The 27,246-nt window shown below is 44.0% G+C and overlaps 1 protein-coding gene across 9 annotated transcripts in view; it reads left to right on the top strand.

Annotated features, from left to right (window-relative positions):
- Positions 1–27,246, top strand: part of TBC1D32 (TBC1 domain family member 32) — a 205,113-nt gene that overhangs the window by 89,140 nt on the left and 88,727 nt on the right. For all 9 annotated transcript variants that reach the window (XR_012902655.1, XR_012902654.1, XM_014577943.3 and 6 more), the window contains 3 exons: positions 6,339–6,461; positions 10,321–10,429; positions 11,556–11,649. Coding sequence is in view for 7 of the 9 variants with exons in the window: in XM_014577943.3 (XP_014433429.2) it covers positions 6,339–6,461; positions 10,321–10,429; positions 11,556–11,649 (326 nt within the window). In the remaining 2 variants the exon portion in view is untranslated. The remainder of the gene's footprint in view (positions 1–6,338; positions 6,462–10,320; positions 10,430–11,555; positions 11,650–27,246) is intronic.

Genomic DNA, 27,246 nt, shown 5'->3' with positions numbered 1-27,246 from the left:
TAGATTAGATGGGTTTGAAACTTTACGGAAGAATTTAAAGCATAAATGAAAATTTTGCATTGGATTATGAAAATGACAGAAAGTAGGTGGAAACTTCTGAGAGTTGGGAAGTTGTCTAGTTCTTCTTTTAGAGATGTCCTTGTGGGTGCTCCATATTAGGTCGGTGCTCTGCCCACTGAGCCTTAGATCAGAGATTTCAGAGCAGTGTGCCTGGGGCTGCACATGCATGCATCTGGAGCTGCAAACTCTTAGGTGGCAGACATCCCGCATGCGCAGTCCACCCTCCCTCCCCCTGTCCTCAATTCCTTCTATACCGCTTCTGGCTACAGATGGACATCAGAAGTGCTCCTTAATTCCCTAGTTTCTTTGCATCTACATACTTATCTCCATTCAAAACCAAGTTTTCTCTCCCCAGTTTACTATTGTTGTTAGTTAGCTTAGAAGAAAACTAGGCTAGTATAAATTTTTCTCCCAGTTTACCCCTTCCTGCAGTTATTGACTGGTTTCAACATCATGCCTGGCACACCAGGTTTTAAACGCTGCTCCTCATGTAAAGCGCCTAACCCATATCGGATGGGCATTCACAAAGCATCCGCTGCCTTGGAGAGCAGCAGATGTCTCAAAAATGCCCTCATTATGCAAAGTTGAAATTGCGGGCATGAAAAGACAGAGACCTCCATCTCAAGCTATTTTTATGTGAGAATTTTCTCAGACCAGCTTCTGACCTGGGCCAACAGCTGAGGAACATAAACATAACCAAAAAGCCCACCAAAAAGAAAACCTCCTCTACCTCATGGGGCTATAGTACCGAAACAGCTGTTTCCCTCCTGGCCGGTGCCAAGAACGATGGCTGCATCGCATCTCAGTACGTATAACATTCTAGGCATCTTGGGAGCCACCAGTGCAGCTAACAAACAGACATGTGCTAAACCATACTCTGAGATGTCAGGCTTCAAGTTGCCTGCCTCATCAGCTGTAGCAGCATCCAGCACGGATATAATCTCACCAGCGCTGCATAAGAGCGCGGTGTCGACCATATCAACAAGTGCCTCTGCCTCCACCACAGAGACGTCTAACGTGGTGCTGGTCTACTCGGCACCAAGGCATGATTCAATGCCTCAATAGTGTCTTTGCCTCCCTTTACGGCACTGACGACACCAGCTGTGCACTACACTCAGCATAGAGACTTGTTAGTCTCATCTATTTTTAACTCACCATTTTTAGATCCTGATTATTTTCCTGCTATGTTAACATCACAGAGATCACTTTGCCAGGGAAGATTTTCATCCGAATCTGAAGATGAATTTTCTAGGTTTTTTTCCTCAGGCAGTTTTCCTTACACAGATGAGACTATTTACTCTTCCAGATCTCAGCAAGAAATTGGGAATATGCTTTCATATTATGGCAATGCTTGGGTACCCCCACCGATGCCATACCTTCACTGGCAATACTGGGACAAATGGCAATATTATCAAAGGCACCAACATGGCTGGAAACGACACAGAGTGAAATATTCCTCTTCTTTAACAACTGGCAACGTATATCCTCTGACAGATGGGTCCTTCAGATAATTGAGAGAGGCTATCTTATCCCCTTTGTGTCTCTATTCCTTTCCCACCCTCCTTCCCGGTCCCTCTTTAGGGACCACTCTCATGAGATTCTACTTCAACAAGAGGAAGAGCACCTTTTGCACATTGGGTGCAATTGAATCAATCCTCACACAATTTAAGTTCAAAGGGTACTGCTCCCATTACTTCCTGACGGAAAAAAGATTGGGAGGATGGAGACCCATATTAGACCTTCAGCCCTTCAATAAATTCATTCAGAAACAAAAAATCAAGATGGTAACACTTTCCACTGTATTATCGGTGTTGGAACAGGACAATTGATTCTCGTCCCTTGACTTGCAAGATGCCTATTTTCACATTGCCATCTACCCTGCTCATAGATGTTTTCTTCGTTTCGGTGTAGATTCGCAACATTACAAATACAGGATGCTTCCATTCGGACTCTCAACAGCCCTGAGGGTCTTTTCAGAGGTTCTGGCAGTTGTCATAGCATATCTGAGAAAACAAAGCGTTATTATATTTCCTTACCTGGACAACTGCCTCCTCAAGGCACGCTCACACGACAATTCCTGCTTTTCACTGTCAATCACAAGACACCTATTCCGACAACTCAGCCTGCAAGTGAATGAAACCAAATCAACTACACAAAAGATAGAATTTATAGGAGCATGACTCAACAAGGGCTACCACATCCCTCCCTATGGACTGTTTCCAAAAAATTGTGTCCTCGGTAAACACCTTACTATCCAGCCCCTGTGCAATGGCACTCAAATGCCTTTAGCTGTTCATGGCAGCATGCCATTTCATTGACAACAATGCTCGCCTTCACATGAGATGCTTATAGGGCTGGCTCGGACAGGTTTACAGACCCAATGTCCACCCACTATCCAAATCCCTAGTCCTCCCAATGATAGTAAAGAAATCCTTACACTGGTGGTTAAGTCCACAGAACCTTTGTTCCAGCGTCCTCTTCCACCCACCAGAACCGTCCATCTCCATGCTGACAGATGTGTCTCGTATAGGATGGAGCGCCCACCTATGACATCACACATGCCAGAGTCTGTGGTCCAGCAGCGACAAGAACCTATGTATAAACATCCTGGAACTCCAAGCACTCAGGAATGCATGCACCAAATTCCTCCTGTTCATCGCCAACAGTCATGTCAGACTGTAAATAGACAATGTCGTAACGATGTTTTAAATAAATTGTCAGGGCGGAGCCTGATCTCGAGCACTTTGCACAGAGGCCATAGCACTTTAGAACTGGTACCTGAAATACAACATAAATATTACTGCAGTGCACCTTCTGGACACCCTGAACACAATGACAGACACACTCAGCAGAGCCCTCCTGACCAAACTCAAGTGGCAAATGAATCCGCACATATTGCCAGGCATCTTCCAATAGTGGGGTTACCCCATCACAGATCTGTTTGACACACCCATAAGAGACATTTGCGCAACTGCTTACACGGTCCTCCAACCACATGTTTGCAAAGGACTATGACCTTTCACGGGGATTTCTCTCCAACCTGAAACAAGCTAAGGCAGTTCTTTCTACTGCTTTTCTGCCAGATCCAAAGTCTCTACCTCTCTTACCAGAAATAGCTTTGTAGTCATCTAATGTAGAGCACCCGTGGGGACATCTCTCCATCGAAGAGGAGGTTGTTCATCTCGATAGTAACTGATGTTCTTCAAGATGAATGTCCCCGTTGGTGTTCCCTCTCTTCTACTTCGGGATTCTGGCCTTCTCATGCCATCATTTGGGGTAGAGTAAGAACTGAGGAACGGGGAGAGCTCATGCATGCGCAGTGCTGGTAACCTAAGAGTGCACAGCTGCAGACGTGTGTATGCGCAGCCCCACTTTGGGGATTGTTACTCTCTCCTGCCAACCAGAGACCTGTTAGGTTAGTTAGATCTCCTGCCAACCAGAGACCAGTTAGGACTGCTGTTCTCCTGGTAGATTTTCCTGTATTGGAAATCTCAGTTATATATGTTGATGGTAGCTGGTGAATACTACCATCCATTCTGAATCAAAATCTGGCATTTGTATAATAACTGAAGTGTTCTTTTTCTATCTTGGTTATTTTAAACACATGAAATATTTTACTCCAGCTTTGCTGCTGCTTTTCTGCTTTAGAGAAGTGCTAAGAATGAAACTATGATCTTGCAGATAGGCATCAGTTAATAGAAAATAAATGGAAATACAATTAAAATAAGATGTATACTGAGTAGATCTGAGTTAAAATCATCATTTTGGTTCTGTATTTCTTTGTTATAATCACTTGGATATGCAAGTATTAAATTATCATGAATATAGCTCTTGAATGTTTTCTGTTTTCAATAGAAACATACTGAGAACACTGACTAACAAGTACAAACGTCAGATAATATGTATTCCCTAGTTTACAGTTAATATTTTGTGAATGCAAAATGAAAAGCTAATCAGATGTAAATCATGATGTATTTTATTTCTGCAATAAAAGAGAATGGAAGTAGCAGCAAGAATGTTAGTGATATATTGTTTTTCCATAAATAGGGCAATTTTTCCACTTTTTCATGTGATGTTTTAGAAGTGGTCTCCAACCCTTTTAACTACGAGATCACGTTTTCAATTTAAGTGCAATGTAAGATCTACCTCAAACCCAAATACCTTTGCCCTCCTTGAAATGAGAGTGAAGGACAGTGTGTGTTTGTGAGAATGACAGACACGCTCAGGCTATGTCTAGACTGCAGGCTTCTTTCAGACATACCCCCAGGCTGTGTCTAGACTGCATCCCTTTTTCGTAAATCCCCCCTCCCCCCCCCGCTTCATTAGCATAAAAATGGCTGCTGCTTTTTTCTGGCTTGAGCTTTGCCGGAAAAAAGCACCAGTCTAGATGCAGATCTTTCGTAAAATAAAGCCTTTTCCGAAAGATCCCTTATCCCTCTTAAAATGAGGGATTTTATCCAGCAAAGCTCTGAACTGGAAAAAAGCGGCAGCCATTTTTATGCTAATGAAGCGGGGGGGGATTTAAATCCCCGCTTCATTTGCAATTGTGATATGTCTAATTTGCATCCCTTTTACGAAAAAGGGATGCAGTCTAGACACAACCCCAGTGTGTGAGAGTGACAGAGATTTTTATTGCTAAGCTCCCTCCATCCCCTTTTCTCTGTGTGGAGATAGGGTACACAAGTGGGGGGAGGAGGGACACCCTGACATCAGTGTACCCTGCACAGCAAGCAGGAGTCTCCCGGAGGGCAGCTGCAAGGCAGAAAGTAGAAGCAGCAGGATAGTGTGTGGAGGGGCAACTGAAGTGCCAGCACTTGATTGCTTCTCAGCCAAATCAGTCAGGATCACCTGTCAGAGGCTCCAAGATCTACCGGTAGATCCCGATCCACTCGTTGGTGACCAGTGTGTTACAGTAACCTCATTTCTAGGCAAAAATATAGAAAACATTACAATTTCTTGATGATACCTCAGATTGTGCATCAGATAATGTCAAGCTAGAAAGACAACATTAACATTATTAATTTTGCCCGATGATGTACAAGAAAATTGTGCTTGGCTTGCTGCTATGTGTTCTGGAGGTTATTACTTTTACCTTCCAAAATGTTCTGATATAAAAAAATGGATTCATTGTTTTAATTGCATGCAGAATCTTTTGTTGTCTTTGATCTTTGCATAAAATTTGACTGAACAGTACGTACAGTAAAAAAATATAAATTGGGATTTTTATCTTGAATCTTTTTCAATGGAACTTAATTAGCCGTTACTTCACTAGCTTAGACAGTGTTGACACTTCAGTACATTGATTGTCTTATTAATTCCACATCATCTTTGTTTTGGTGAGGTACAGTCAGCAGACCAAGCTGACCAGCATATGTTTGTTAATTTTTTTTCCAGTTTAATATAAATTTTAAATCTGTAGGGAGCTAGTATCTAGTAAGGATGTTAAATACCGATTAATTTACTAGTCAAGAAGTCGATAGAATTTCCACTGACTACTCAACTAGTCAACGGGCACTTCTGCATTTCAAAATTGGAACTCTGCATGCAGCTCAGAGCCCACGGGAAGCTCCACGTGGGCTCTTCCACTTTGAAATGCACAAGAGCCCAGGGGACTTCCGTCTGGCACTAGGCTGCATGCGGCGTGCCAGCTTTGAAATGTACAAGAGTCCCCAAAAGGGGCTCTTGCGCATTTCAAAGCACCAGCGCTCACATGAGCTCCATGCGGCACTGCCGCTTTGAAACACTGTGGCAGCGTTTCAAATGGGCAGCACAGCATGGAGCCCAGAGTCAGCTCCGCGTGGCACTGCCGCTTTGAAACGCTGCGGCGGTGTACCCCAGGCTCCGTGCGGCACTGCCACTTTGAAGTATTCCCTCTTTCTCCCCCTTTGCTGCCTCTATCTGATAGAGGCAGCAAGGGCGGGAGGGAAGCGATCAGTCAACTCAACTATCTGATAAGCATTTACTCATTGGATAGTGACTAGTCCTTAACATCCTTAGTGACTAGTGATATGACCCTGAGAAAACAGACTAATTATTAAAGGGGTATAATGGGATGCTTTGTCTCCTAGTTATTTCTAGATTTTTAAAAACATAGATGCTGTAACAGTTTTTATAGCGGGAGTACTGAAAGCCATTATGCAAAATTGTAAATCTAACACGTATATTTTAAATCATTTTTTTAAACTTTGAAATCTTATATGCTTATCCTGGTCTGCCTTAGTCTGTATTTATAGATTCCTAAATCATGCTGTAATTTCAATGTTTGTGTCCTTATACAGGCTGTTAAGTGTGCTGTGCTGTGATCTAGATACACTTATACTTTTGGAGTCTCAATATAAAGTATCACAAGTGCTTCTAAATGCCCAGAAGGAGAACATTGTAGAAACTTCTGAAGGACCTGGGTAAGAAATTATCAGTATAAATATGATGTTATTTAAACTCAGTCCAGCAAATACTTATATATTTAAATAGCTTTACTCATACAAATATTTCAGCTGATACCAATTAGATGCCTAATATATGTGAAATTACTTATATTCATGTTTGCCAGATTGATCTTTAATAATAAAAAATACAAAATTAACAATCTGAAAAAGGAAATATGTTGGCTCTAGTTTATTTAATGTACAACAATCTTAAAGTCTACTTGTAATAATAATTGGTGCAGCATTTTCAGATAGAAATGTGATTTTCAAGTTATTTTATTAAGGACATTACATACACCTTGAATTTCCCTCTTTGTAACGTTAGCCATTCTCCCTTCTCTTATGACTTCTAATTGTTAATTATCAAAGTACAATTATCTTGTGTGAATAGACCACATTCTTCTTAAAGAGAGGCTTACTGTGCAGCCTCACACAGCATAAAGTGATGAAACACTGCAAAAATTAGAAGTTATTTCTCAGTAAGTTGCACATTAAGAACTTGTCACAGTGTTTACAAATCTGATGAGTATAGAACTGAGGCTCTGGTTAGTCTCCTGTCTAGATCCTTTACTGGTGCATACCACTTGAGGCAGGGTTTGTTATCTGTGTAAATAATGGCCACACACTGTACTTATTGCAGATTTCATCTGTGAAAAGTCTTTTTTTTCTTTCTAAAACAATTTTATTTTGGGCTAGATTGTGACTTTGGGCAAAACTTTGGACAAGGGATGGCATGTAAACTCTGAATCACTATGCCCTCCAAGCTTTTCTTTGTTCCTGGAGTTGTAATTTTCTTCAGATCTAAATAAGCAACAAATTTTAGAACCCCTCTTTGGGGTTAGGTGCTCTAGCCACTGAGTTGGCAAGTATAACTAAGGGACCCCCAAATTCTTCATCCCAACTCACTTGCTGGCTTTTCATCTGCATCAGGTAGGAAGTAGGCATGCAGAGTCCACTTATTCTTACATTCCCAAGTTCTCAGGTTTCTTTAATCATCTTAGGCACAGGTGGGCAACAGTTTTTGATGGAAGCTACTCCAAAAAATTGGTAAATGGTAAAGAGCCACACTCCTCCATGATATTAATGAAGGGGGTGCAGGGTCTGGGATGAAGGTTGGGTGTAGAAGGGAATTTGGTGTAAGGGATTGGGATGCAGGAGGAGAAGCAAGGTCCAGCAAGGGATACAGGCATGAAAGCAAGAGAGGATTCTGATTTGAAGGAAGTGCATAGGAGGGGGTACAGGATCTGTGAGGGGGTTCTGACCTAGTGGAGGAGGGTCTGCAGGAGTTTGGGCTGTGACCTAGGGCAGGAGATTAGGGTGTAGGGTCTAGGAAGGGGGTTGAGTTTTGGAAAGGAGTCTGACCTGGAGGAGGAGTGTGTGAGGGGGATGCAGGTTGTAGGAGAGGGTCGTGACATGGGGTAGGGATGCGGGGGTTTGAGTTGTGACCTGACGCAGGGAATTAGGTGCAGGGTCTGGGAGGAGGTATGGGTGAAGGAGCAGGAATTAAGAGATTTTGGGTTGTGACCTTGGACAATGGTACAGGAGGCAGGGATCAGACGAAAGGAGAAGGTGGGATGACTAGTACATACTGTGTCTGGGAGGCCCTTACCTAAGCTGCTCTTGGCCAGAAGCTCAGCAGATCCCTCAAACAGTCTTCCTGCCTTCTGCATTCCCACACGCCACTCAAAGCAGCCAGCTACAGGGACCAGAAGCTTCTGAGTGCCATTAGCTCCAGGTGTGTGGGTGGGGGGAGGGGAAGGGGAGTACTTTGTGCACTCTCTCTGCCGCAAACATGTCCCAGGAAGCTGTGAGATTGTGCTGGGGCAGGAGGCAGTTCACAATGCCTCTTTCCACCCCTCAATCCCAGCTTATGGCACTCAGAGAAGTACATGGCTCCCACAGCCAGCCACTTTGAGCAGTGTGTGGTGTCAGGAATGGCAGGGAGCCTGCTCAGCAGTCCCACTGAGCCAGGTGCCAGATCTGGCATCCTGTCAGACCGGATCTGGCCCGCAAGCCGTATTTTGCCCATTCCTGATCTAAGGAATGTGAGAATTGTTCTTAGTACCCAAATAGTAGCTGAAAACCCATGCTGTGGCATGGGTGTAATTCGTAAAGTCAAAATGGCTTTGCTACTCAAGTTTCTGGTGTGAAGAGTGTAGAGTGTGTTGTTTCATAGGCTTCTGTTTATTTGTGTTGGTGATGAAAGAGAGTTGCATACATTGCAGTGTAGGTCTGTGTGCATTTGAGGATACAGGCAGTCCCTGAGTTACGCGGACCCGACTTATGTCGGATCCGCAGTTACGAACGGGGCTTTTCTCGCCCCGGAGGACTGGAGCGGCGGGACGCCCAGATGCACTGCAGTCCTGCCGCCCTCATCCTCCGGGGCGAGTAAAGCTGCTCCGCGTCTCCCTGGTCTGCTGGGGGGGGAGCCCCCCCCCCCCCCCAGCAGATCAGGGAGACGCGGAGCAAAGCCACGGAGCACGCCCGCAGCGGAGCAAAAGCCGTGATGGAGACGGAGCAAAGCCGTGGAGGACGCGGGCAGTCCCGCCACCCGCGTCTCCCTGGTCTGCTGGGGGGGGGGGGGGAGTGCACCTAGTGCCCCTCCCCCCAGCAGACCAGGCTTTTCTTGCCTACGCCTGGGGTAGAGCAGCTGGGGCGCTGCCGGGTTGGTCCCGCAGCGCCGCTTCTCGGCGCTACTGTACCAACCCGGCAGCACCCCAGCTGCTCTGCCCCAGGCGTCCTGATTCAGCCGCTGCTGGTCAGTTTCAGCAGTGGCTGAATCAGGACGCCTGGGGCAGAGCAGCTGGGGTGCTGCTGGGTTGCTCCAGTAGCGCCGAGGAGCGGCGCTACTGGAGCAACTCAGCAGCACCCCAGCTGCTCTGCCCCAGGCGTCCCCAAGTCAGCCGCTGCTGAAACTGACCAGGGGCTGACTACAGGAAGCCCGAGGCAGAGTTGCTCTTCCCCGGGCCTCCTGGAATCAGCTGCTGATCAGTTTCAGCAGCAGCTGACTTGGGGACGCCTGGGTTTCTTAAGTTGAATCCGTATGTAAGTCAGAACTGGCGTCCAGATTCAGCCGCTGTTGAAACTGATCAGTTTCAGCAGCGGCTGATGCCAGTTCCGACTTACATACAGATTCAACTTAAGAACAAACCTACAGTCCCTATCTTGTACGTAACCCGGGGACTGCCTGTATTACATGTGCTGGATGTGTTGTTTTGTCTCTGGAGGGCTATGCTGGGAAATTTGTGTTCGTTTGTGTGGGTTGCAAGTGAGGGGTGTATGTTGTCAAGAGGATTTGGGATTATTGTGTGTGCTGGTTTTGTTGTTGTGTGGGTGTGTTACATATGGCAGTTGTGACAGATAATTCACCGTCTGCTTAGTCTCCTACAGCCAATGAAATTCTTGCATGCAAATTAGCTTTAAGGTGGCGATTGATCTAATTACCCCTGATAATTCAATGATTTAAGATGCTTGGCATGAAATAGATGGCTGCTTTGAAGTCACATAGATATAATTCATAAAGTCAAAATGTCTGTGAACTTAGACACAATCTACAGATCCCAGTGATGACTAAACCTGGTGTGATGTTCTCAACCAAAAGAAGTCTCAGCCATGCTTGTTGCTGTTGATTCAAGCTTACTTCACAGCCTTTCGAGTCTTAGAGTGACAATCCTGGAATCTATTTTATAGAGTTTTCTTTACACAAATATATATTCCTAGTCACAATCTAGTTCTTTGATTATATAGTGCCCCTAGAATTACTAGCATTCCTGAATATTTTCTGAGAGCAACACTCAAAGATAAATTCCATTTGTTTGGTTGTTTTTTTTTTCAGAAATTTTATAATTGATGGACTATCGGTAGAGAGAAACCATGTTCTTGTTAGGATAAATCTTTTGGGAGGACCAATGGAACGGATTTTGCCTCAAAGAGTACTAAATAAGGTTAGAAGGAAAAGTTTTAGTTGTTTTTGTGTTGGTTCTAGTACTTATGTTTTCTTACTGCTAATTCACAATATAAATGTTATTTAGTATCAAGAGACAATTGCCTGCATATAAAGAGTGTTAACGCTTTCCATTGTAGAAAAAGAGATTTGCATCACAAAGATGGTGGGGTGGTATTAAGTGCTGAGGTAATGTCATGTTCATGTAAAGTTTTTTTTTAATATAAATCTGTTTCTTTAACTGTGGAAATGATTTTTTTAAAGATCTTTAATGGATTTGTATCTGTAATGTCTTCTTTTTATTAGATGGTTTTACCTACAGGAATAGTTTGGTAGGGGCATGAGAGTATGTTCCCCACAAACTGCACGCCATGGGTAGGTATGGAATTTGCCCTGCTAGTGTGACCCCACTGGCCTGGATGAAACTGCCATGTCAAATATATGCCTGTTTACATTTCATCGGCACTATCAAATACCTGTAGCTCTCATCAGTATTGTCACAGTGCAGTGTTTATTAAGTAGGTTCTTTGGTTAAGTGCTATGATTTTCTACTGATTGTCATTCTTGTAAGGAGAAGATGGAAATTACTGTCAGCACAGAAAAGGCAACTAGATCAATAAAATAAATTGGAAATACAGTATTTCTTTTAAAAGCTACAATTTCCCTTTCAGTGAACAAAATAGTAAAATCAAAGTTCTTAACAATAGTTACCAGAGCAAGTTGGTAAAATCTTCTGGCTCAAATACTTACTGAATTACATATTTGTTATTTTAATTGTAGAAAATCATATTGGTAAATTGTAGTGTCAATAATTTTGGCAAATCTGTTGCAGATTAAATATACAATAAGCAAGCTTCACTATGTGCATATATAGTGTTGAGAGGCAGAATTGAACCTGGGACCTCTGGAGCTTAGTGTATGAGCCTTGCTTTACTGCTTGTAAACAGCTTGTAACAGGCTGGTGCTCTGTTAAAGTCATAGAGCAAACTCATTCTTTCTCTCTATAAGTGGTCTGAGGGCTACATGGGACAATGAACAATACCCAGTAAGAGAGTGTATTACATATGAGTTGTGTAAACTGCTATTAATTTATCTTCTAATATGAGTTTATGGGGTTTTTTTTCTAGGGCACTGATCCATATCCCTGGCCAATGTTTTCATCGTACCCCTTGCCAAGGTGCTATCTTTCAGAAGCTACTAGGAAAACTGATGTTAGACAAGGTACTACATATATTAACGTTTCAGATGCCAAATAAACATGCAGTTTATTTTCATTCTTTTCTCAGAATGAAATCTTATGAATAATCTGGAATTTATATTATTGGAACCATTTGTGGCCAAATGAGTTAATTTATTTTTAATTGTGTGGCTTTGTATACCAGCAATTCTGAAGAACTCTGTTTAGAATTTATTTCTTATTCAAACTTCAAGATTAACCTTGTGATTAATTTTAGGTGGTGATACATGGGACATATATACATAATCTTGTCTGGCAGCTGGGGTAAAACAATATATTTTAGTTACAGGATTTCTTGTGTATTGTGTTCTTGATTTGTGTCTGTTTGCAGAGCCTACTGGTATATGAAATAGAGTTTATAGCAGTTGATTCCTTCATTGAAAATCAGTGTGGAATGTATGTTAAGTGAGTACAGGTTGGATCTCTGTGGTCCAGCACTCTTGGGACTTGGCTGGTACTGAATAAGGAAATTTGCTGGACCAGGGGAGGTCCCCTGTCACTGGCCTTCTGGGTATCCGCCGACTGCTTCTCGCCCCAGCAACACCCACTGCCTTCACCCAGCTGTGCTGCCAGCCCTAGTTGGACCCCTCAGCCCTGGGACTCCCAGCTATGCCACCTGAGTCCCCTGCCACAGGGCTCCTAGCCACTCCATGGAGCTTCCTGCACTGCCTAAGCCCCTGCCGTGCTCCTGACTGCATCACCTGAGCCCCTGCTGCAGGACTCCTTATGCCACCAGAACCCCCTGCCTCAGGGCTCCCCCTTGCTACATGGGACTCCCCAGATCGCCTGAGCCCATGTCATGCACCTGGCTGCACCACCAGTGTCTTGTACAGAGCTGCTCCCTGTAGCGATGTTCTACCAGCAGAACCCTAACTTCTCCCTAAGTAGCGCATTGCTACAGAGAGCAGCTCTATACAAATCACTGGAGCTCCCCACACCACCTGTGCCCCTTGTGCTGCTGGACTCCCTGCACTGCCCAAGCCCCATCCACAGGACTCCTGCCAGTCCACAGATGTTGCCGGACTAGAGAGTCCCAATTTAGGGAGTCATAACCTGTAGTCCGTTGTGGGTTTAAAGTATATACAGAAATCATTTTAAGATTTTATAGTATACTAGAACTTGGTGAAAAATTTATAATGAATAATTCCTCATGTGGAATTTGCCTGTTTGGTTATCTGTGAGCTGTTTGCAATATCCTCAGATGTATTAATGATGAGAAAATATTGGTAATTTTTTTTCAGCAAATAGTTCTTGATTGGTCATTCATGAATATTCAACTTGGTGAGAATGCTCAGAATTTAGACTAAGCAAACTAATTTCATAACTTACATAGTGTAAGTTCTTCTTTGAGTAGTGTCCCTGGGGTGCTCCATTGTAGGTGTCAGGCTGCCCTGGTGCCGCAGGTCGGAATTTTCCATGGTAGCTGGTAGAGCTGTGCATGTGCACATGCACGTTCATGAGACACCTCGTTCTGTTTTCGCCTTGTGCTTCACGTGTGGCCTGACCCCCCTTCAGTTCGTTCATTGCTGCCCTCGGCTGTAGATGGACCTCATATCTCTCCTCAGAGATTACCTCAGGATCATTAGTATCGGTGCCTGCCACAGTGCTAGCACCGACGAAGTCACGTGAGCTGGATCAGTCTTCCATCGTGCCTGCACCATCAGCACTGAGTAAACCTCTTGTGCTAAGACCCATTCCAAGTCGAACTGAACACCGCCCAGAGCTGATAGCCCAGAACCAACTTTCTCACCGACACCAACACCAACTTTATCACCCTCATCAGCACGGCATTCAGTGGCACTGATAGAGCGCCTTCCTCAAGCTCAGTGCTCATGGTCCCAACATGCTTTCGTGCATGCTGAGGTGTTACCCAGAAACTCAGTAATGATTAAATTTAAAACTAGGATCTGGTTGGAGTTTGTTCCTGACACCAGAAGAGCAGGGGTCCCAACACTGTATCTGTCACCAGTGGATAATTGCCCAATGAAAACACAACTCAGGTATCTTTAACAAATCTATTAAAAGAATTTGGAACAGTACACAGCATATAACTATACAAAACAACAGTAAAAACCCCAGTACACCAGTTAGAAATCCAACACCGCTCAAAATAGAAGAAAAGAAGATAGGAAAGTTCCCCTAACAAACAGGTAAGTTGAATATTACGGTATCGGATGGAAGAAGAGCTGTGACCTAGGACCTGTAACTGATTAGCAAGCACTCTGCTGCCCAGGAGGAACACTCGATGATCCCTCAATGTCACTCAGGGCTACCCACGGACTCCTTTGGATCATAGAAGGCTTTCACCAGGGCCAGCTCTAGGTTTTTTGCTGCCCCAAGCAAAAAAATTTTGGGCCGCTCTCACCCCCCCCCCCTTTTTTTGTTGGCTTTTACACACATTTGCACTTTGCGATGGTTTTTTTATTGTTTTGTTTTTTTGACTTTAAAATTTTTAAAAAAAGAAAAGAGAAAATTTGTAGTTAGTGAAATAAAACAATTTAATATTAACAAAAATCACAATTACAAACATTACTGGTAATGTTAAAAGAATGCGTAATGCTCTAGCAGTGTTTGGAGTGAAAAAATCATTTCTTGCTATGAATTCTAATACTTTTAGAGACGTTTTAGGACTTACTACGTCAGATAAAACTATTAATTCATCATACAATTCTACTCCATCAGTGTCAGCAGCGTTATCACTACTGAGCACTAAATGTAGGTCCTGACAGTGCTTCATGAGGACTTTAAAAAACTGATATTTAATATTTCCAATATCGTATAATTCAAAAATTTCACAAAGACCATGTAACTGATCAAATCTGTCTTCAATGGAAGTTATAGCTACATCCAAAATACAATAGAAACACTCACCTTTAAACCTTTCTTTTGGATCAAGAATAGGATCATCATGAGCCTCATAACATGACTGTCTTGGTTTTTTTTGAGGACTAATTGTTGAGGTGCAAACGTCGGTTCAAAATCAAGATCTTCTGCTATTATTGTTGGTTCTTTGACAGTTTCTTCAAATTCTTCATCGGAACGGTATTTTTAAAAATATTCCAGCATTTTATTCAAAATCGCCTTTGCTTCGGATATGTCTATTAGACATATCCGAAGCAAAGGCGATTTTGAATAAAATGCTGGAATACTTTTAAAAAATACCGTTCTAATAGTTATGTTCTGCATAACTTTGTTGGCCAAATTAATTTGATTTAGAATATTATGCTAAATCACTTTGCAACATGAAAATTGAAATTGCATCATTTTTTGAGCCAATGTTTCAGCTTCATGTCGAAATGAAGGATCATATGACAAGTCCTGGCTTATTTTGAATAGTGCATCGTAAATCTCTCCTGATTTGTTCAGTTTTGCTCAGATCTTGAGTACAATCAACTATAATTGAGTAATATTTGGCGTGTTTCAAATCCGATAAAATTTCATTATGCACTCCATTAGAAATTAATTGTATTAAATCATTTTGTGTATTTTTCCCAAATAATGGGTGTGAATCTCTACATTTTTCATTCTTCGTACATGCTCACCCATAACACTATCAAATTTTGCCAATAATTCAACCCATTTCAAGAAATTTCCATTGTTATTCTCATATAAAATGTCCGAGGATCCACGGAATGCGAGGCACTGTTTGGCTAGGAAATTAATGATTGCCAGTAAACGTTCCAACATAGCTTGCCAACGTAGAATTTCTGAATTTAGTAGATGTTGCTGTAATGCATCAATTGTTGTACCGGAACATAATCTGTTTGAGAGCTCAATCCAATTGAGGGCTTGGCCCTCTCCAGGCGCTTCCTATGGACAAGCACCCCTCACTTCTGACCAACAGCTCCCACAGCCAGCCCATCCCTGCCCCCCATCTGCTAGTGCCCCTCACTCCTGACCCACAGCCCTGCCAGTGCCCCTCACTCCCAACCCACAGCCCTGGACATCCCCGCCTCGTTCTCCCCCTCCCCCCGCCGACTGGGGGCCAGTACCTGGAGGCTGACCTGTCCTGACAAATTTCCTCGGGGTCTCCCTGGAGGAGCTTGGTGGCCTGCTTGGCCTTGCGCTGGAGGTTGCTGATGAAGACGGGGAGTTATTATTTCAAAATAATTTTCCTAATACAGACATGCTTTTAAAGAGACAAGGCGGTGAGGTAGTATTTTTTATTGGACCAACTTCTATTGGTGACAGAGACAAGATTTCCAGCTCACACAAAGCTCTTTTTCAAGAGTGGGAAATGTACCTTAAATCTCTACCTTATTGTTCTTATAGAAATAGGCTACTTTCTAATTGTGGTTTGAATGCATGAAAAACAATTAACACAAATAGTTAAGGAAATATAAACTAAGTACCAAATATAGAAGGGAGAACTTGTGCCACATCTAAAACTCAAGTGGTTTACAGCTATACCTAATCAATCTTCAAATCAATTACAATCAGCTAACAATACCTCTGAGACTTAAGGAAAAAAATTAAAATAAAAAAATAAAACAGCATTAAAACAGCATGGCCCTTTTCAGAACGAGTACAGGAACAGGGGAGCGGTTGAGCACTAAGACCCAGGGGAGGCATTGTTTCCCTTTGGTCTTTAGGCTTTTTGCCGGCAGCCATTTTCTGTTCTTGTTCAAGCCAAAACGCAGGAACCTGGTAAGCAGGGGGTCTGTAGGACTGGGGTGGGGAGGAAGGCCGGGGGCTGAGTGTTTGTAGGGTTGCCAGTTGTCCAGTATTTTTACCTCCTGGCCAGGAAGAAAAATCAGAAAATACTGGACATATCAGGTGTCCGGTATTTTCTGAATTTTTTTAACAGACAGGAGGCGAAAATACTGGAGTGTCCAGGTCAGTACCGGACACCTGGCAACCCTAGGCATTAGCACCCTGTGAAAAGGGAGAGGAGCAGAGAGCTTATAAGAAGGAGCAGTACGGCCCCTTGGGGCAAAGAGAGACTTGCCCGACCCCCACCGCAGCCTGTCCTCAGGAAGAAGGGATCCGAGGATGTTGGGGGTCCTCATTTTTGCATAGTTCCCCTTTCTGAAATTAAATGCCACAGTGTTCGGATGCTGAGCTGTTCTTCCCACCACAGGAATGTTAAATGTTGTTATATTATGGTCACTATTTCCAAGCAGTCCCGTTATATTTACCTCTTGACCAGATCCTGCACTCCACTCAGGACTAAATCGATAATTGCCTCTCCCCTTGTGCGTTTCTGTACCAGCTTTTCCAAGAAGCAGTCATTTAAGGTATCAAGAAAATTTGATCTCTGCATTTCGTTCTGAGGCAACGTACCCAGTCAATATGGGGATAATTGAAATCCTCCACTATTATATAGTCCTTATTTTGATAGCCTCTCTAATCTCCCTTAGCATTTCATAGTCACTATCACTGTCCTGGTCAGGTGGTTGATAATAGATCCCTATTGTTATATTCTTATTAGAGCATGGAATTACTTTCCATAGAGATTCTATGGAACATGTTGATTCATTTAAAATTTTTACTTCATTTGCTGCCCCATGCAACCATATATAAACCTGAGATGTTTCAGGAATGTTTAATAATACGAGAACGTTGTGATGGTCCTGGCTATAGACCAAACATTGTTCTTTATCCAGAGACTATTATTAGAATCATAACAGAAGTCATCTAGAGCAAACAGAAGCAATAACAATCACTTCTAAAGAAACATATGAATTTTAGCAAGGCAAATTTACAAAGAGTTGTGTAGTGTTAGTCCCCAGTAGTGCAGAAAGTGTTTAGAAATCTTTTCTTCCCTTTCCATGCATCACAGTGCCCCCTCCCTTTTTTTTCAGCATGGTTTGGATGCTGATGGCAATGGGATAAGAGGCAGTTGCTGTTCTACATTGTTAGGGCTTCTCATGTACAAAAAGTGTTTAGGGCCTAGGAATTGTATTCCTTATGATCTCCAGCAGTCACCCTGGGTATGTTTACACTACAGCGTTATTTCGAAATATCTTATTTCAAAATAGTTAATTCAGAATAAGTTATTTCAAAATAACGCGTCTACACATAAAATGCATTTAGAAATAGTGTTTTGATATTTCGAAATAGTGTGTCTACACCGATTGGACGTGGAATCGCATTTAAGGGCAGCTGAAACTGGTTCCAGCAGGGCACCAGGTCAGTAGTTGCTTTGTGTGGCTGCTGTCTGAGGCTATCTGAGGCTTGTGCTTAAAGGGACCCCTCTGGACAGCCGGTTCTCAGGTTTTCCTGCTTGCTTGCCTACCTTGCTGAGGGACAGCAAAGCATTTTTTTTCTCTGATTGCTTTGTTTCCCTGACTCAGGACACCAGCACTGGGCACCATGGAGCCAGAGCTGCCTCAGGGCACTCTGGTGTTCATTTTGGATGTCTTGCTGCAAGCCTGGCAGCAAGTACTGGAGATTGTGGGTGCAGAGGCCTCGGCGTCCTTGGGGGGGAGAAAGAAGCGGGAGAGGGAGCAGGAGTGGGAGGAGGCGTGATAGCTGTAGTGGCAGCACAGGCTGGAGTGGCAGCAGGCAGCAATCTCTGCACCATGGTCTGCAGGTGGTTGCAGATGGCACTACCCTGGTCATGCAGCTCCCGCAAGCTCTCCCGCCGCAGCTGGAGGTCTTCCTGCACCCAGTCTCCTGAATGTGGACTTACCTTTGCAGTAACCCCAGGTGCTGCCGTTGGTATCCCTCCTGGTTCTGGTTGCGCCTGCTGGCCCGGGTGCGGGAGGTTGTCCTGGGCAGGTTGGTGTGCCCTGCACTTACAGCTGGTGCAGCTGTGGAGAAACTAGAGCGGTGGTCAGTTATCCCTGTGGACACAGTGGGTGAAGCCTAGCCCCCCTCTGCAAGGTGAGGACAGAAGGTCTCCGCACCATCATGTCTTGCTATACCCAGGAGTGTGAGCTCGCCTGGGACTGTACCTATGCCCCTGTGCTGTATATAGTGCAGGTGTGTGGGGGGGGGGAGGATGTGTCCTGCCTCTGAGTAGAGGGGGCTTGTGGAGGGAGGGCATTGTGCAGTGTGTCCCTCCCTGGGGTACAGAGCATGTCAAGTGCCTTCATACATACATGTGTGTGGGTAACGGGCCATGTGCCCCGGCTGGCACAGCACATGCACAGGTTGCTGCATGATCCGTTCTTAGCAAGGCCCACATGCGTGGTCCCTGGCCTCCCTCTCCTCCCCCCTCCCAACCCCGCATAAGGGGCCAGTGATGGCACTCACATGTCGAGGCCTCCCTGGCTTCGGAAGACAGCAGTGATAGTGCTGCTGGTATGCCTCGAGGGTCCAGGGTGAGTGCCACGCTCCTTCCAGGCTCCTGTGACTCCTGGCCCTCATCATCCTTCTCCTCTGTGCCCTAGTCAGGGCCCTCTGCCCCAGGGTCGATGACCACCTGGGGGCACAGACTGTCTGGCCCCCCGAGATGCGGTCCAGGGCCTCAAAGTAGCTGAAGGGGTCTGGGTCTGCCCCTGATTGGGAGCTTCCCCCTGTGGCCCTGGCATAGGCCGGTTTCAGCTCCTTTATCTTCATGCGCACCTGCTCCTGGGTGCTCATGTGGCCTTTGGTGGCCAGGCTGTCAGCCATCCATCTGTAGATGGCTGCATTCCTGCGCATAGTGCAGAGATCATGGACGTTGGAGGATTCCCCCAAACCTCAATGAGGTCCATGATCGCCGCACTGCACCAGGATGGCGCCCACCTTTTCCGGCCTCTGACAGGCTCCTTGGAGCTGCCAGACTGCTCCTGGGGAGCGGTGGAGGGCTGGCTGGCGGGCTCATGCTGGCAGCTGGGTCAGGGGCAGCACCTGTGGGCTCTGGGCTGGCAGACCTGGAGCTGGCACAGGTGCTGTGGCCAAACAGACTCTATCCCTTTAAGGGCTCTGGGGTTTGGGGGGGGGGGAGGAGAAGAGTTTTCCTGGTTTGGCCTAGAGTGGCCACCAGGGCACCCTGGGAAGGGCTGGAGGCCCCCTATTTCAAAATAAGCATCTAGACAGCGCTTATTTTGATTTAGCTATTTCGAATTTGGCGTTATTCCTTGTAGAATGAGGTTTACCAAATTTGAAATAAGCTCTCCGCTATTTCGAATTTATTTCAAAATAGCGGTTTGCCTGAGTAGATGCTATTAAAGTTAATTTTAAATAACGGCTGTTATTTCGAATTAACTGTGATGTGTAGACATATCCTATGTTAGTAATGGCAAGAAGATAATAATAAACCAAAAAATGGGACTAGTTTTTCATGACAAAACCAGTCAAAAGTATAATCTAAGGGGAAGTCAAAGAAACATGGATTTAAAAACAGCTATCTCTATCTCCTCCTCTTCAGATTCATTTTAATTTGAAAAGGAGTCATTCTTATTTGAAAGATGGTCTCTGTGGTATTAAACTGTGAGTTATGCATCATGTGCTCAGTGCAGGAGCATTTGAAACCAGTATTTGAAACCACTGGTGCATGCATGCTCCCTGGCTCACCATATGCACTCAACTGACAGGTTAAAGGGTTGTGAGGAATGACTGTTGCTTGAATTCCTTCTCACTATTGCCTCGTCTGGGCTAGACCCTTTAGTGTCTGTGTCTTCAGCTTCATTCTGCAAAATAATACTATATACAAACTAGATTACTTTTAACAGCTTTTAATAATTGTTATTGTTCTTCAAATGATTGCTCATGTACATTCCAAGTCAGGTGTGTGCATGCTGCATGCACAGTTGTTGAAAAGCTTGTCCCTAACAGGATACCATAGGTTGGCTGGGAAGACCCCTAGAGTGGCATCACCATCCCCTCCCTCAGTTCCTTCATACTGCCAGTGACGGTTGTTGGAGCTAGCACCTCTTGCCTGAAATGAGCATTCATTCCCTAACCATTGTTTATAGATAGTTCTTAAGTTCAGTAATTAGAAGTTGATAAGTTCTCTGCCAGTGTTCCTTGTGTTTCTCCCGCTCTGGGGTTGGGGCACCCCTTGACTCTACAGCTTTAAGTAGTGCAAAGAGTGCACAACGTTTATTTCTACAGGTGATTTACATGACTTCTGCCTTAAATGTTTGGGAGTGGCCCATGTAGCACATAAGTGCAACATCTGCAGGGCCTTCATTTCGAAAACATGCAGGGATAAAGAGTTTTGCCTCCAAAATATCCTGATGGAGGTTTCCCTGGATCCTTGTTCAATACTGCAGACTTTGGGACTGGACTGGTCTGCCACGCTACGCAGCACACTGTCATCTTTGTGGAGTGCTCTGGCTCTGTGTAAGGAGTCGGAGAAGTCCTCCCGGCACTGACGATCGCCAGTGTAGAAGACTACTTCTTGGCACTGCTCCCATTCTCTGGTACAGAAGAAGTGGCAGAGGCAGAAAAGGGGTAGGTCCCCTACTTCAAAGCCGAAGAAAGTTAAAGGGTCTCGTCCTGAATTGAAGCACCATTCAAAACAACATGCCTTTCTGGCACTGCTGACTCCTGTGCCACAACCGATTCCATCAAGTCCGATACCAGTGTACTCTCTCCATCATGGGATTCAGATGGGGGATGTGGATATGCTGTCCACCTCCAAAAATTATGAGTCTTCCTGGGACCTCATTGAACTAATTTTTGGACATTCAGTGTCTTAGAGTCCCCACCTGCTCCACCAGCATTGTTGCTGATACCAGATCTGGTGCATTCAAGGGGAAAATCCCCTATGTTGAGGAAGTTGCTTTCGCCTCAGCACCATTCACCAAATCAGAGCCAGTCACCTCGGGACTGATCTGAAGAGGGCTCCTGTACAAAGCAAAGTCCTCCCAGTCAGCACCGGACACTAAGCCAGGACCATTCACCTCGGCACTGATGTGGGGATGTCATCAATACAAGGTGTAGTCCTCCTGGTGATCTCACCCCCGTTATCTGTAGGTGAGGATTAGCCTGTCTCCTAGGGCTTGTGAGAGTCCCTTTTCCAGTATAGGTTGTAGATTGTCAACAACCATTAGTTTTCTGTTATTTTCCTTGTTGGGCTTTTCTTGAAGTAGTTGACTTCTGAAAAATTTGATGTTATTTTAAAAAATATGGGGCGTTAAAGCTGAAAGTTCCTGAATAGTAAAATTCTGTAATACCATGATGCAATCCAAGAGTGAATAAGCTAAGATAGATGTCCTGGGGAGCAAGTTTTGCATTTTGTTGTTGCTACATTAAAACCAAATAATCTGCAAAGTCTATTATGGGTAGTGTCATAATGTAGATACCTATCAGGTTCAAAAAGAAGTTTTGAAACATATCTAGGTTTCTCCCCAGTTATAAGAGTTTAAGACCACCAAAATAATTTAAAGTAACTCTGTCTCTTTATGGACAGTCATTAAAAAATGCAAGATGTGCATGTGACGGGGCACTCCCGCCCCGCACTCAGGGTGCCCGGGGTGACGGCGGATGGACACGCTCGGGGGTGGAGAGCCGGCGCGCCGCCGGGGTGGCGGGCCGCGCTGCCGGGTCGGGGCTCGGCGCGGCGAACGACGCGGGGCAAGGAGCGCCTCTGGGCGAGGCCCAAAGAGGAGGGGCTAGAGAGGCACCGGCGTGTGACGTCACAGGGGAAAGGGGCATTGCTGGGCGGCGCCGAGGAGATGACGTGCGGGGACAGGGCCGGAGGGGGATTTAAACCTGGGTCTGGCACCGCGGAGGGGGGGAGGAGAGAGAAATGGAGAGTCAGGGAGCAGGAGGAAAGAGAGGTGAGGCCGGGATACGTGGAGGAGACCGGCCCTTAGGAAGGGCAGAGTAGGAAGCGGCCCAGGGCGGGGTTGTGGAGCCCGTGAGCGGGTGTGTTTTGGGGTACTTCCCCCATCCGCTAGGGAGGGACCGTGAGTCCCTGCCTTCAGGGCCCTGGGCCGGGGTTCGGAGAGGGGATGGGCCCAAACCCCCCTACTCCGTTGGCCAGAGAGGCAGCCTTGGGCGTGCATTGATATAAAAAAGGGACTGTGAACAGGGAGGGTTGTGCCTGGGGCTACAGGACTGTCCCGTATGGCCAATAAACACAGGTGACATTAGCCTTGTTGGTGGTGAGCTAATCGAGACTCTTTTACAGTGCATAACATGATCTCAGCTAGTCAACAGGCAGTTCATTTGGACTTAGTATTAACGAGGTGAGAACACTGATGAAAGCCCTGTTAAAAGGGAATTACAATAGCCAAGTCTTGTCACTCTAAACTCGTGTAGCTGTTGAAAGATAAACACATGAGCACCCTATGAAAACGTGAAAACATCTTCATGACATCTTGGATCTGTAGTTCTCCATGTAAAATTAGTCTAAACATTTTTAGAAGGTTAAACCTGGCTTGTTATGTCAGAACATACCTTTTCAATAATTAGGGTATATGAAGGAGGAAAGCCTTTTCTCTTAGGATGAGCTCTTCTGGTAATCAGACATCTTTATTCACTGGATTGAAAAATGAGGTTCTTGAGATGCAGGCAGAAACATCACCCATCTCCTCATTATGGCAGAAACTTGAGCTGTCGGGATTTACCCAAAGGACATAGTTATGTTCATTGGGTAAATCTATAGTGTTTCAAACTTTTCAAGAAGCTACTCTGTTCAGGCAGGTGCTAGATATTTTTCCATGTGTTTTCTGTTTTGATAGGAAGGGACATGTGAATAATAATATCATAAGAGATTATTCATTTGCATGAATTATCACATCTGAGAGTTAGAGACCTAGAGGTTGAAGCACTAGCTAATAATATATTGTGTGTCTCTTCTGTTAGTGGGAATTTGAAATATAATTTATGATGAAACTTCAAATGACTTAGGTCATTATTTGCATGAGGAAATAAATTATGTAAATTCCATCTGTTTACACTGCAGCGAGGTACCTTGTTACTTTTCTTTTATCTTAAGTGTTCAATTATATATTCAGAAATGTAATCTGAGTTAAAACAGTAAGGGGGAAGTGCTTGATGCACACTGTCCTCTTCTTGTTTAGGGGCAATGTCATATTAGAAATGAGATTTCTTTATCTGTAGTATTAACATTACCATAGGTTATTCAAAGCAAAATAATATTAAAAATAAAATTTACTTGTAATGATTTATGCTTTTAATTTACATTTTCCATTGCCTGTAGCATGCAAACTTACAATTAATAGATAGACTTTTGTCTAATTTTCAGGAGCAGTTTTGATGATAAACATTTTTAGTGTAGATAATCTTCTCATGGATTTTCATTGAAACTTCTTTTTTATTTAGAATTTCATGGATCACCTCATCTTCCAACTTTTTGTTTTTCTATTGTAAATGAAAAGCATCTTCCAGTAACATTTGCTCCTCTGTTGCTGCTAAGACCCCACTGCCAATCTCTCCTCACTGGCTAAGGAACTGTGCAAGGCCTGAGCTTTAGGTTCCCAGCATAGTTCAGGACCTGCGCAAGACTGGAAATACAGCCATGTAGAGTTTATGAAGTTCCTAGAGCAGCAATCCCATCGCTCAGCACTCTCCACATATACCTTATCAGCCCCTACTCCCAAAGTTTCCTTCTTTTTCTGCCTCCAGAAGCCTACAGTCCCTCCCCACAATCGACCTTTTCAGATCCTGTTCCCAACCCCATTTCTCTGCTTAGCACCTTTTACTCTTGCAACCCCTCAGCCATTGTTCCCTGAGCTTCAGCTTTCCCCTCCTTATATGTCGATTTTTTTCCTTCATCTTGTGGAGTGGGGAGCACCTCCTTCCCAAAGGACTTGCCCTTTTTGGATTCCACTTCCCTCCTCTGCCCAGCCCCACACCGTTTACATACTCCTCAATCTTATCATCAAATTATCTTGCTTCTTTCCTCTCTCACTCCAGCTACCAGCTACTTTTATTTTCCTGGTACCCTGCTCAAAACGCTGGACAAAATTATCTTCCTCAGCTGCATTTCTCTTCCATGATCTGGCCGCCTTTCCCTGCTTCTGTCCTTTGTCTACCATTTTAAGAACTTCTGATAAAGATAATTAAGTGGTGACCCAGTTGACAGTCAGGAAAAAACCCTGTATAAAGACCAGTTAAAAATGTGGCCTTAATAAGATTTGTATTCAATAGCTTGTGAATTATAAGTTGGACACTTTGCCCATTAGGCTTATTATTTTGGTTATTATCCATGTGAATTTTCAGGTTTTAAATTAATCACAGTGAGACTTTGCTATTATCCTTTGAATGCAGTGGAAACTCATTCAGATTTTCATAATAAAAGCTATCAGATATAAAGGCTTGTGGCATTTATGTTCCCTAGTTCATGCCAAGACACTTTAGACACAAAAGCTGTCTGAGTAATGGTAGAGTTTGGAGGAGAATTAGAAAGTAGTTTCTTTTATGGAGAGAGATTAATTTAACTTTAGGAGAACTACAGTGTTCTGGTTCAGACCAGTTTCAGACAAACAGTACATATACAAATGCACTGCAGGAAACTGAATCTGAATTCACTTAACCAGTAGAGTACCTCATAGATGCATTATGTAATTGAAGTTCTAACTGACTGCTCACAGGCAGGATACTGTTGCCTAGCAATTTCTGAAACTTAACTATTTTCTCAGAAGTTTCTGTTAACCATTACAATTCACAAGTTAAATCGAGGTACATTGGTTTGTTATAGAATCAAATTAAATATATTTTGCATTGTGGTAATTTAGATAGGAAGAAACCACATTGTCTATTTAACTATAAACTACTGAGAGAGAGCTGGAGTTCAGCTGGGAGGGAAAAAAAGATGGTGATGCTTCTAGAAACTGTATCCATAAAATATATTCCATCCATGTACCAAAATGATTTTAACATGATTGTGTGTGCTTCTTGAGGTTGGCTCCCCATTGGCAGAGCCTAATATATTAGTGAGCTCTGCTTGTCTTCTTGGGTTTGGTTCTTTCACCTTTTTGTTTGGGGAGGCATTCCCTAAACACCATCAATTCATAGCACCAAAATGAGAAGTCACTCACAGTGAGTTGTGCAGATCTGTCCTTTGTTACATGAAAAAGGAAAGTTAACAATGTTGACATAAAACTTAACAATGGTTGTCTGTCCAAGTTAACACTCCAGTGAGCTGAAATAGGGTGGTTTACACCTCACAGCCGTTCACCTTTCCAGAGCCTCTGCAGACTCAAGTAGGCATCTCTACATCAATTACACTTTGTTCATATTTGTGATATTTTTGTTACAACCATGACAGAGATTTAGTTAAAAAAACACAAAAAATGAAAGTTGATGCTCTGGAGAACAGGACAGTATCTTCAGAAATGTGTTTGTATGACATATGGTCTATTTCCTAGCCTTGAGAAAAACTACTGCTTGTGCTGAAATAAGGGTGTTATACACAGGAATGCTGATTAGAGTCTAGTCATTATTTTTTGCCTTGATCAAGTGCGAAGTATTACATCCATGTACCATTGCAAGGAATAGTGCCCATAGATCCCACTGGCTGCTGCTACTTATACATATCAGATATGAGACATGAGCAAGCCAGATTCTAGCTGCTGTTGCAGGGCAAGGTTAAGTGTTTGGGGGAATGAAGTTCCAGGGATGAGTTTAGCACTAATCTACATCTGCATGGTTGAATGTGACTGATGAAGAGACTCCCCTCCCACAAGGTCCTGCTCTTACAGGAAATTCAACACCTCCTGCAAATAGGAGTAATAGAGTCAGTGCCATCAGCTTTGGAAGAGAGAGCATTCTTCCTAACAGAAGAAAAGTGGAGGATGGAGACCCATTTTATACCTAAGGAAACTCAACAAGTACATAACATACAGAGAGTTCAAGATGGTCACGCTAGCAACAATTATACCTGAATGGATCACAGGGATTGACTCTCATCCCTCAACCTTCTGGATGAATATTTCCACATAATAATCTATCCTTCACACAGAGACGCTTTCTATGTTTCATAATGGGCAAACAACACTATCAGTATTGCATCCTCCCATTCAGACTCTTATAAGCACTCAGAGTTTTTTTGAAGACTCTGGACATAGTGATGATACATTCTGCCCTCTGGGAGTAATAATATTCCCATACTTTAACAACTCCCTCATAAAGGGTATGTCGTTCCAGGAAACTCAGGACATGGTCAACACAACCATTTCTCTCCTACTCCACCTTGGGTTTCACATGAACTACCAAAATTCCACATTCCAGCCTAAACACACTCTAGAATTTATAGGAATGCACCTCAGTTTCACATCAGCCATGACAACACTGGCCAGACACAGGTTTGAGGCCCCCTCAGACATTGTAGCCACAACCCGCATAATGCCAATTACCTCAGTGTGTGAATATCTCAGAATTCCGGGTCATGTGGTGGCAACCACATATGAGGTGGGACTGGCCAGACTGTACATGAGGTGCTTACAAGCATAACTTGCTACAGTCTATACCCTTCCAGGGACTTCCTTCGCAAAACTTTTGCCATGCTACCACATGTCATAGAATCATAGAGTTGGAAGAGACCTCAGGAGGTCATCAAGTCCACCCCCCTGCCCAAAGCAGGACCAATTCCAACTAAATTAACACAGCCTGGGCTTTGTCAAGCCGAGACTTCAAAACCTCTAGGGATGGAGATTCCATCACCTCCCTAGGTAAACCATTCCAGTACTTCACCACCCTCCTAGGGAAATAGTTTTTCCTCATATCAAACCTAG

This window comes from Pelodiscus sinensis, chromosome 3 (genome assembly GCF_049634645.1).
Source record: "Pelodiscus sinensis isolate JC-2024 chromosome 3, ASM4963464v1, whole genome shotgun sequence".
Lineage (NCBI taxonomy): Eukaryota > Metazoa > Chordata > Testudines > Trionychidae > Pelodiscus > Pelodiscus sinensis.
The sequence above is the reverse complement of the archived record's forward strand: the minus strand, read 5'-3'. Positions and strand labels throughout refer to the sequence as shown.